The sequence below is a fragment of the Corvus brachyrhynchos genome, unplaced genomic scaffold, assembly GCF_000691975.1.
Source record: "Corvus brachyrhynchos isolate BGI_N302 unplaced genomic scaffold, ASM69197v1 scaffold116, whole genome shotgun sequence".
Classification (NCBI taxonomy): domain Eukaryota; kingdom Metazoa; phylum Chordata; class Aves; order Passeriformes; family Corvidae; genus Corvus; species Corvus brachyrhynchos.
Genome location: NW_008240221.1, coordinates 12,940,985 through 12,951,576, shown reverse-complemented (window position 1 = coordinate 12,951,576; position 10,592 = coordinate 12,940,985). Strand labels below are relative to the sequence as shown.

At 43.8% G+C, this 10,592-nt stretch overlaps 1 protein-coding gene across 1 annotated transcript in view; it reads left to right on the top strand.

Annotated features, from left to right (window-relative positions):
• The first annotated feature begins 8,920 nt into the window (after positions 1-8,920).
• The window catches only part of MRPL19 (mitochondrial ribosomal protein L19), a 6,527-nt gene continuing 4,855 nt past the window's right edge, over positions 8,921-10,592 (top strand). The window contains exon 1 of the mRNA XM_008641891.2: positions 8,921-8,935. Within this exon, the coding sequence (XP_008640113.1) occupies positions 8,921-8,935 (15 nt within the window). The remainder of the gene's footprint in view (positions 8,936-10,592) is intronic.

Genomic DNA, 10,592 nt, shown 5'->3' with positions numbered 1-10,592 from the left:
TTTGCTCTCTTTCCCTCCACAGATTACCTGTGGAGAAGTCTCACTGAGCCTAAGATGCTTAACAACTGTAGCTCAGTCCTCCTTTTTGACTATGATACTTAAGTGCATTTTTCTCTCCTCCATGCTCCTCTCTTGCAGATCTTCTCCTCCTGCTGCACATAAAACTGTAATATCTGAAACGTGCATGAAAACTCCCAAAGTGCAGTTAAGTACAACTGCAACCGGGGAAACTGAGGCAGTGAGAAGGGAAGCATTTGTCATTCAATTTTATGACCCCAACATTACCCAGTTCATAAATGGTAATCAGGAATGGACCCAGTTAGGATGATTCCCAGTTTAATGCTGTATGTGCTGATCTTCCTTCCAGGGCTGAGTTTTGGTAATGCTTTTCTATTTTTTACTGACTCTGCATCATTAACCTCTTCCTTGCTGATTAAACCATCAACAGCTAAAAGCTGGTCAGTAGAAGAGCTGGACCAGGAATAGCTCTCAGCTAGAGAACTATTCTCAGCTAGATGTAGGACTGAAGTCCTGTTTGTTTACACAGTCACAAGCAGATTTATTAGTACAAATTTTCTTAGACTAGTCTTTTTTTCTAACCCTAGTAACATTACTCACTTCTGTTTTTTCCATAAGGTCTCAAAGCACTCTCCAAAAGGCTGCTGTTGCATTCTCCCACTTTATGGATGAAGAACAGCCATATGTTTGAGGTCACTAATTTTTCAATGTCAGCCAGGGGAAATTGACAGAGATAAGAAAATACTAAATACTTTTTAAGTCCAGCCAGAGCTCTTTCCACTTGGCCAAGTTCCTTCCAAATGAATGTAAACTAATAACAAAGTATATGTGCATTTATACCTACAGAAATATATGTAAACTGGGTGGTCAGAGCTTCAATATAAAATAGCAAAGCTTCCCAGCAGAGTACAGCTCTTTGTTCTCTTTTGTTTTCAAATCTTTCCCCTAAGAGTGTCTTATGGAAACAGATGGGGTTACTCATGGAAGTAAGCACTGTTTGCTTTCATCAATTTGAAGGCAGACTTCACATAATGCAGTTTTGCAATACAACACCAAGTATCTCACAAGTAAAATCCTCCTCTCTCTCCATATTCAATGCTAAACAACAGCTGTGCAGAATATTCAAACTGAAAAGCCTTTGAAGTTTTCACATTTTGTGTCACTCAATCACTTCAGTTTACAAAACGAACATAAAACCTGGAGGACTTTGCTCCTTACTGGGACAGGTTTGGAGTGGGGGTAGTGCTTCAACTAAATTCTGTGTAGAGCAAAAGCCCCAAGTGATGCACTTATCCCACTGAAACATTGGGAAACACTGAACAAAGCATTGCAAAATCCTCCAATACACAAAAATGCCAAAAATAAAGTATTTGGAGACTACAAAGTGATTCACAACAAAGCTGAAAACTTTCTCCTCGTGTTGCACCAAGTAATTGATGTTGAAACCTCTCTCAGTTGGCATTCTCTTTATTATAATGATTCCATGTTCCATGTTAGAGGCTACTGTGCAGTCTGGTGATTTTTCTGGGATTGGCATCCACTTGGGTTTAGTTGGTGCCTTGTGCACAGGATGTTCTTGGGTTAATCACTGCACTAGAATGACAGGAAATTTGGAGCCAGCTTGATCTTTGTACTACACTGCAAGTCACATAAGGGTTTAAACAGACAAGGATTTCAAGGATCAGAGTTCCTCAGTTTTGAATTGGGTCCTTCCTTTTCACTGTGTTTCATCTGTCCCGCCTGCTTGGATTTGCTCCCTGAGATTTGTTGCTATGTTGGCATGTAGCACCAGCTGGGACCCTGAAGTTCACTGAGACGTGCAGGACCTGCACTGTCTTCTGATATCTGTAACGTGAAATTATTTTCCACTTGATCTGGCACAAAAATAATCTTCTAACAGTTTTTCTGGGTAGATTTTTCCATTAATTGCATGATGGTATGTACTGGCTTTACTATATTCCACCACTATCTTTCCATCAGTATATTCAATAGCTCTCTGGAAGTGCTTCTTAGGTGACAGGCTGAATTTGACACCTGAAGATATCTATCTGACCTGGCTGGTCTTGGCTTTGAAGAGCAGAGACATCCCATCTGGTTCAATGTGAGCAACAGTATGTTTTTCCTATTATCTCACCTATGATAATCAAGGGAGAATTGCCTCAATCCTGCTGTTATGTAGGCATGAGTCACTTCAGGTTACAGACTCCTTTAATCTGGATCTCCACTATGTTCTTCCCTTTTGTTTTTCCTGTTTTACTACCAATTCACAGATAATTTACACTGTCCTTAATTTCCACAGCAGCCAATTCTTTTTCAGATTAACTTGTCTAGAAGTTCTCTGCCTGTCCTGTGGGAGTAACATACCATGATGCTATTTGAGAAAAAATGGGAATCATATAAACATTCATTGTTAAAATGCTTCCACAGGCATTTATCCCAAACCTCTGTACTCCACTTTGAGGGCATGCAAAGGCAGTAGCATGAAGGACAAAAAGAGTCCTTTAGCACTCTCCCAGGTTCTTCTGTCCCTCATGGGCACATATCCTCTACACACAATCACAGCCCATCCTTACGGAAACTACTGTTATAACTTACACTGGAAAAGCCATTTTTGTTGCCAGAGACCTTTCCCACAACAAGGATTGTTTCCAAGCATTGTCATAAAGCCTTTTCATAAAATCCACCTTTATATTAATAGGCTGAACCACGTAAGGGTCTGGGCACAGGCACTGCCACTCACGTTTTGGACTAGTCCTTGGTTCACTTTTGACCCAGGCCACCTGATATCCAGAACATTTCTGAGCATGGCTTGGGAGTTGGCAGGAACTTTGACCATTCCCAATAGGCAGGAAGGAATCCTGCTTTGGAGTTTGATGGCATGAACACAACCAAGATGATGTGTTCTAAGAGACCCAACAGCGTTTCAGAAGTTGGTAAGAGCCTTGGTGAAGACACAGTCACATGGGCTGAGAACTGAAAAAATAACCCCTGACCCAAGGCAGACTGTCTGTCAGTGCTACAGCATCTTCTCCATCCTGCTACCTTGGCAAACCTGATTAGAGCTGCCCAGGAATGACAGTGCATCCTGCAGGCTCCAGACTCCAGCACAGCTACAGCCCAGGTTGCTACATTTGTGCTCCCACCTATTTACAGTGATCAGTAGGACAGACCTTTCCTTCAGGAGCATTCAGCATAGACTGTGCCTAAGTTTGATCTGGAGAAGTCAATGAAAAAACCTTATTGGCTTCCCTGGTTCCAACATAACTCGGACAGATCAGCTTTCACCTTGGACTTATCATTGCCTTGGAGCAAGGTATGTATGTAATTTGCTGTCTGTACAAAACCAAGGGAAATACCCTTGGTTTTGTACAGGCAGCAAATTACACAAAAAACCTCTGGCTCACAGATCACAAACTGGTAAAAAATCAACGGGAATCAGAGGAAATGCTTTTCTGCTGAATGGGGAAAATTAATCCTAAGCGTAATTTCACTGGCGTCAGTGCAAATTCAACAATGAAATACATCTACCATTTGCAAGAGGAACAGGTTTGTCTCCTTTCACATGTGCTTAAACATACATTTTCCTTTCCTCTTTTAAATCTTTTCCATTTGAGAGGGCTGTTTCAAGAGTAACCTCATGCTTTCACATGCATTTTAGTACTCAGCCCAATAATATCACCAGGTATTTGTTTCACAGCAGTCCCAAGAGACTATCTAGTGACCAAGTCCAGGTGTGCTGGACAGTGCACACAGCACTGGACTCTGTCATCTAAAACAGCCAAGGAACTTACAATGGCATTGAAGTCCAAGCCACCCAAACCTTTGCACTCTGTAGCCACAACACTGTCATTAGGGAGCTCCAGTTAACTTGCTTCTAGGGCAAGAGATGCTTCCCACTGCAGAAAGCTCATACTGAAATTTGACTGCAGTCATTGTCTCTGGGCACCTGGTTCACACAGCACTGATCCCTGCTGTGGTAACGCTACTCACCAGACCAGCTACATAGGATGCAGAGGAAGGAAGGAAACTTAACAGGTTTTTACAGCTTTTTTACAAGAGATTTGCAAAGGTCAGAGTTCACCAGGCTGGGCAGTGCCTGGACAGACAGCAGTGTTATGTGCAGAGCTGTGTGTGTGCAGGCATATCTTAGTGGTTGCGTGCATCCAGGGACTACACAAGACTAGTATAAAATGTCTTTTCTAACACAAACAGCTTGCCTCAGAAACACCTCAGCGAGGTAAAAAGAGACTAGAGCCCACTTAGATTCCAACACCTTTTAAATTTTTGCTGGACTATCCCTTTGTGCCACGCCTTTGTGCTGGCTTTGACAAGCCAGCATCATCCTCCCAGCCTTTCCCTGCCCAACACTCTGGTGCTGTGCTCTGCTCTGTCCTGCACTTATCCTCTGGGTGCTGTTTCATGCACAGCCCTTCCCTGGTTGTCCTCAATCTCAGATGTCCAAGGAGAATCTCTTATATTTATTAGTACACTGCTGGTAATTTCTTGCTGCACTTGCTAACTCCATCTTGGACATGCAAAACTAATCAAATCCCCTTCTCCTTTCCCACAGTAGCAGGTAAAATCATTTTTTTTCAGTTCACCAAATCTATCCCAACTCAGCACACCAGCTCATCTCCCCCTAATGCTCCCTCTGTAAAATGTACCTTCTGATATCTGACGAAAAGCAGTTTTGACCATTAAAAGAAGTCTGAGTTAAGGCAGTTTGGTTTCCACCCAAAGAAGATGGCCACAAATGATGCTGTGAATAACTTGGAGAGCTGAGGCCTTCTTCAGCTGGTTGAGGAAGCCAGTGTCCAGAGCTGCTGCTGCTTCTGGGGTAGAAGAGGCAGAGACACAAAGCTGTTAAAGCGCAGTTCTCAGGTGAAAGCCCTGCTGTGAGTCCAGAGGGAAGCAAAGTGAGACATAAAACAAAGCAGCAGTTTCTCTCTCCCACCTATCTTCACACAATAGTGCTGCACACAGCTGAACCAGTGCAGTGGAAAATAATGTTACAATTTCTAAAGGGGTTTTGCAAAACAAAGGATATTGGATCACATTTTCTCTTCAGGTTAGTCACTAGTCACACAATAATGAAGAGCAGAAGTTGATTTGCTTTGTTAAAAATAATGAGAAGCCACGGCTTTGAGTAATTTGATCATAAATTTTTTACTTGCTTTTCCTCCTGCATATGGAGATTGAGATAGTAGATATAATTTACTATGACAAACACCAGCATTAACACATTAATTAAGAAAAACAAATGGTCCCTCTTTGAAATCTCCTGCCCACCTAGAGAGAGTAATGGGGTTATAAATGGAGAAAGAACAAATATTGACTCTATGAAATGTAAAGGTACCTGGGAGTTCACCCATCAGTCTTTAGATTACACTTGCCTTTCAAGATGAATGGGATTTCTTTTATAATCCATTTCAATTGGCGTTTTTTTTAGCATCTCAGGAAAAAGGAGGGGGACATCAGTGGTCTCTTTAGGTTCTCGAGGTGTTCCAGACTGTTTCTGAAGGACAGTACCTCCAATTTCTGGAATGGGGTAGATGCACCCAATCCAAGACATGTCTTTCAGTTTGAGATAAGTACTGAAGGAGCTGCCTGGACTAATCAATGAGTGGTGCTTCTGGTGCAGCTTTCTGTAGGATGCATCCGGAACTCAGCCTCCATCACCCAGACTGTAGAAGCTCAGAGGCACAGACAAACCTTGGCATCTGGACACACACAGGACTCAAGAAGACCCAAGAATTTACTTCCTAAGGGAAAGATCTCTGGCATCACATACTGAACTTAATCTTACCTTGTCACACACTCTTCATAACTCTCTAAACTTGTAACATCTCACTCTAAAGCAATGATATACTTGTCCTCAACACAGATTATTGGGTTATTGGATTCATTTCAACATTGGTTTCCATATTAAATACAGTTCCTCTTTAAAATGTATTACTAAATCAGAAAATTAGGAGACTCAACTCTTTCATAAATGCTGAGATCAGCCAGTCTTGCTGTCCCTTCTATAACCTGTAAGGGTGCCACAAGTCCCAGAGGGAGCTCAGTTCTGAGTGGGGACATAATCAAGAGGAGCAGGGACATAATCAAGAGCAAAAGACCCAAGAAAAACTACAAAGACAGTAACAGCTCAAATTCTCAATTATCTGAAAACATCACAGATTCCAAGAGGAATTTAAAGACACTTCTGACTCTCAACACAGAGCCAGTATCTACTGAGGGGCTGGCAAAGCTGCCAACAGACCAGTTCACATTTCATACATCCCCTGCACCCAGATAGAAATCTTTGGCACACAGTTTTTTCTTCTCCCATACAGGTTATACAATAACAATTTACCCTCCAGGGCTGGAATTCAACAAAGGGAAAAGGAAATGGAAGAACATAGGTTCCGTGATGTGCCATGGCATAGGTCCTGTGGAAGCCTCAGGCTCAGAGGAGCAGATGTGTGCACTTTCCCAGCACTGTACACAGAGGGGAAAACATTCATTGGCCTGGCAGGGTTAACTGTGTGTGGCTCCAGCAGGATGCACGCTCCGAAACAACCGAGGAGGCCCAAGGCTGTTTTGACAGAAGGAGCAGAAGATTTTCCAGTCCATCGCTTTCCTGAGCTCAGTGCTGGGGCGCTGTGTCTGAGGAACAGCTCTCCCTCTCCTCTTTGCTTGCTCTACAGCAAGGTAAAAAATGTAATTGTGGATGCTTGATGGCCACCTTAATGAGCAGCCACTCTATCCAGAGGGTCTGGCATCTGAGGTAATTTTAAGCAACATTTTGGGATTTCCCTGATTATTTTCAGCTAGGTTAACTCACCTTCAGTTAACCAACAACTCATATCTCATTAAAGGGAAGCTTCCAGAAAGACTAGAACTGCCATCAGATTGTTTAAGGTTCTAATAAAATCCAGTATACTCAAACCTTTCCAGAGTAGTTTATAGAGCTGCTTTGGTACCTGGGATAAACAGGACACAGAGGGATCCAGGCTTAGCTTTGTGACAGGTTTGCAAGAGAGCCTGAAGGATTCAGATACCTCTGGACAGTCTGAAAGGAGCTCTGTCTGCTCCACCAGCCACCAATAAGGCTACACCAGCTATGAAGGGCTTGACAGGTGTTCTGAAAAGGGCACAATTTAGCTAGAAGATGAGGTGGAGAGGCCCTCCATGAGCCAGTCCCACTTCTTCTGTAACCTGGGGACATCCAGCTGCCTCTTCTCTACCCTGAATGGACAACAAACCACATCTCCAGAGCAGCTCAGCCCCTTGTAGACATCTCTTTCCGGACAGAGTAGTAATAACAGCAGGTGTTACCATTTTTGCTGTGTTTCCTATAAAAAGACATCCTAGTTCCCTTGGGCAACATTAAAATTCACTCCCTTCTTCACACCCTCTGACAGGCCACAGGCAGCTGTGTTGGGGCTGCTGCAATGTGGCTTCAAGTGTTCAGAAGAAATCTCTGGGATTTCAGACTGCAATGCAGACTGTTTTGGAAGGTGATACTGGCAGCCCTGATCCTGGTGGTGCTGGAACTGAAGCACTGCATTCCTGGAGACATAAGCAGGTTAAATCCAGACAGGTAAGCAGGTTAGCTCAGGTTGGTACAATCTGTTGGGCATCTCAACACCAGAAATGTGCACTTCTTCCTTACCTTCCAAATGCAGCATATGGTCTGAGAAGGTCTGTTCTTCAGGCTTTGCTACAACAAAGTCGAGTAAAAGCACAGAAATCAAAAATGAATGGCTCAGAGTGACAAAGAAAGGGTGGAGCAAAACACAAGGTCTCCTTCATCCTTAAACATCAGCCTTTTTTCCTCTAATGAGCAGGACCATCATTCAGTGAAATCTTTAACAAGGAAGTACAAAGAGGGATCAGTTGTACTGCTGACCTGGGAGAGAATCTGTTGACTTTATTGATACGACTGCAAGGACACATCAAGGGAGGAAGACACTGAAAAGCTGATGTCAAAAGAGATTTGGGTTTCAAATAGGCTGGAGGTGACAGTATGTCCAGCTGGATAACTGAGGGTGTTTGGGGTGACTGTGAGCACTGCTGAACTGCCGTGTTCAGTTTTGAAACAAATACCTCAAGAAGGTTATTGAAATATGGGAGGAGACTTCAAAGACACTAACATGAAGGATTACATTTAATGGAAGATCTTGGCCACATCCTACTTACATAGATGAGAGGGGATCAGGCTAAGCACTATTTTCTACCCATCCTGCTTTTCTTCCCAAAGAAACTCAGATTTGAGTAGTAAGGAACCATAAGTGAACTTGCCCAGGATTGGACAGGAGGGACTAGAAATATGTTCAACTCAATCAGAATTAATTCAGAGACGTACCAAAGTCTGTTTAATCACAGAATAAGCTGAGTTGGAAGGGGCCTTCAAGGATCATCAAGTCTACCATATGCCTGAGAGCATCGTCCAAATGCTTGAATTCTAAACTCTTTAATTCTGTCAAGCTTGGTGCTGTGACCACTTTCTGTGCTCAACCATGCTCTGGGTGAAGAACCTTTTTCTAATATCCAACCTAAACCTCCCCTGACACAACTTCAGGCCGTTCCCTTGGGTCCTGTCACTGGTCACCACAGAGCAGAGATCATTCTCTGCCCCTCCTCTTCCCCTCACCAGGAATTTGTAACTGCAATGAGGTCTCCCCTCAGTCTCCTCCAGGCTGAACAGACCAAGCATCCTCAGCCACTCCTCATATGGTTGCCCCTTAAGGCCCTTCACTATCTTTGTTGCCCTTCTTTGTTATACCACCTGAGAACAGTGATGCCTTTCATTTACAAACCTCACCCTACTCCAGTGATTATAACGTGATCCAGACTTTCATGTTATATAGGCAAGAAAAGCAGGGAGGCAGCTCTTTTCCTACTCTGATGTGACAGAATGAAGAAACTCAAGGTGAGTGTCTTGTACCTTTATTTCAGATTCAAGAAAACTGTTCCTGAAAAAAAGAGACCAAACAATACACGATCCTGTGTCTTGATGCTAGGGTGCCTCAACAACCCGTGCATGAATTAGACACAGGGGCAAGGTTATCACACCTCAAGAGAAGTGAGGTTCACTTGGGAAGCCCTTAGCTCAGGGCAATTCCAGCCTGCCAAGATGGTTTTGTTAGCCTGAAATCCTCAGTGGTCTGTCAAGGAGTTAGAAACAGCTCCCTGACACTGAAATATCCAATTCTCTTCTTTAAAGACAGTTGTGAGCTACAAATCTGCAGTTTTCTAAGTCATAGCCCACACATCTCCTTACAGCTGTTTTGTTATCTCCTCGATCACCATTAAGTTATTGGAATTACCCCTACGTGATAATTCCTCACCCCTCGAGATACATTTTTTTACCTTTTTAATAGTGCTTACGTAAGGGATAAGAACAGTAAAAAGAGAATAAACTTGAGAAGGAGTGGCGTACTCGGTGCTGGTGGAGATTCTTTTGTATTTTAAGGGTCAGAGTGCCCTCTTCTGTTCCATCCATGTCCTGATTATTAACTCACTGTTAAATCAGCAGATTGTAAAGAAAAACTGTGCCTTGTCTTCTGCACACCTTATTGTCTTCTAAAGCACAGTTAAGAAACCAAGAACCAGACCACAAAGTCGGAAATTACTCTTGTTAACACGGGGGTTTGGGCAGTAAGCTGCAACCAATAAAAGGGGTTGGGGGAACATCGGAGGCAACATGATGGAACTAATTAGTTCATGAGGTCTGGGATATTTTGAAGTGAATCTCTGCAAAGTTTAAACAGTGGGGTGCTATTTATAGACCTGCGTTTAAAACTCGCCTTTCTCCTGCCTCTCTGGCAGCTGATTGAATAGACTGATGGCCACAAAAACCTGACTGACACAAACATATTGAATGTACCTCAATAGTACTTTTGCATATAATAATTTCTAAACTAATCTTGGTGAAAAGCACTGGGACTGCAGGATATCTGAATTACGGACAGATATAACAATGGCCTCGAAAAAAAGTTTTAGTTGAGTGTTTTTATCGTGAAGACACACAGAAGTGTGTTTCTGGAAAACGTATCACCATTTTCATGCAGCAAAGCCAGCGTTTATTAACTGTGGTGGATCCCTGTGGTGTCCAAGGAGCTGCTACGAGTGTGCCTGGCCCGTGCTCCCACCGCCGCCGATGGTCCCAGGGGATGCACTGGGAGCTCCAGCTCCGCATCCCAGGGACAGCACCTGCCCCTCTCCCCTGCTTTAGGGCCGCGGTCCTTCTGCCACACCCGAAATCTCCCTGAGGGATGGAGGTGAAAGGGGCCGCTTTGTTTCCTTTCATCCCTAAATCACAGAACGGTTTGGGTTGGGAGCGGAGGCCCTTTAATGTCCCTTCCAGCCCCAGCCGTGGGACACCTCCCACTAGACCAGCCTCATTCAACCTGGCCTTGAACACTGGGAAGTCCACAGCTCCTCCGGGCAGCCTGTCCTAGTGCCTCACCACCCTCAAAACGAGGAATTTCTTCCCAATAGCCAACCTAAACCTCTTCCAGTTTAGCACCGCCCCGTGAAGCGGCACCGCCGCCGCGCTCCGTCCTGACGCGCTTTGTCCCGACGCG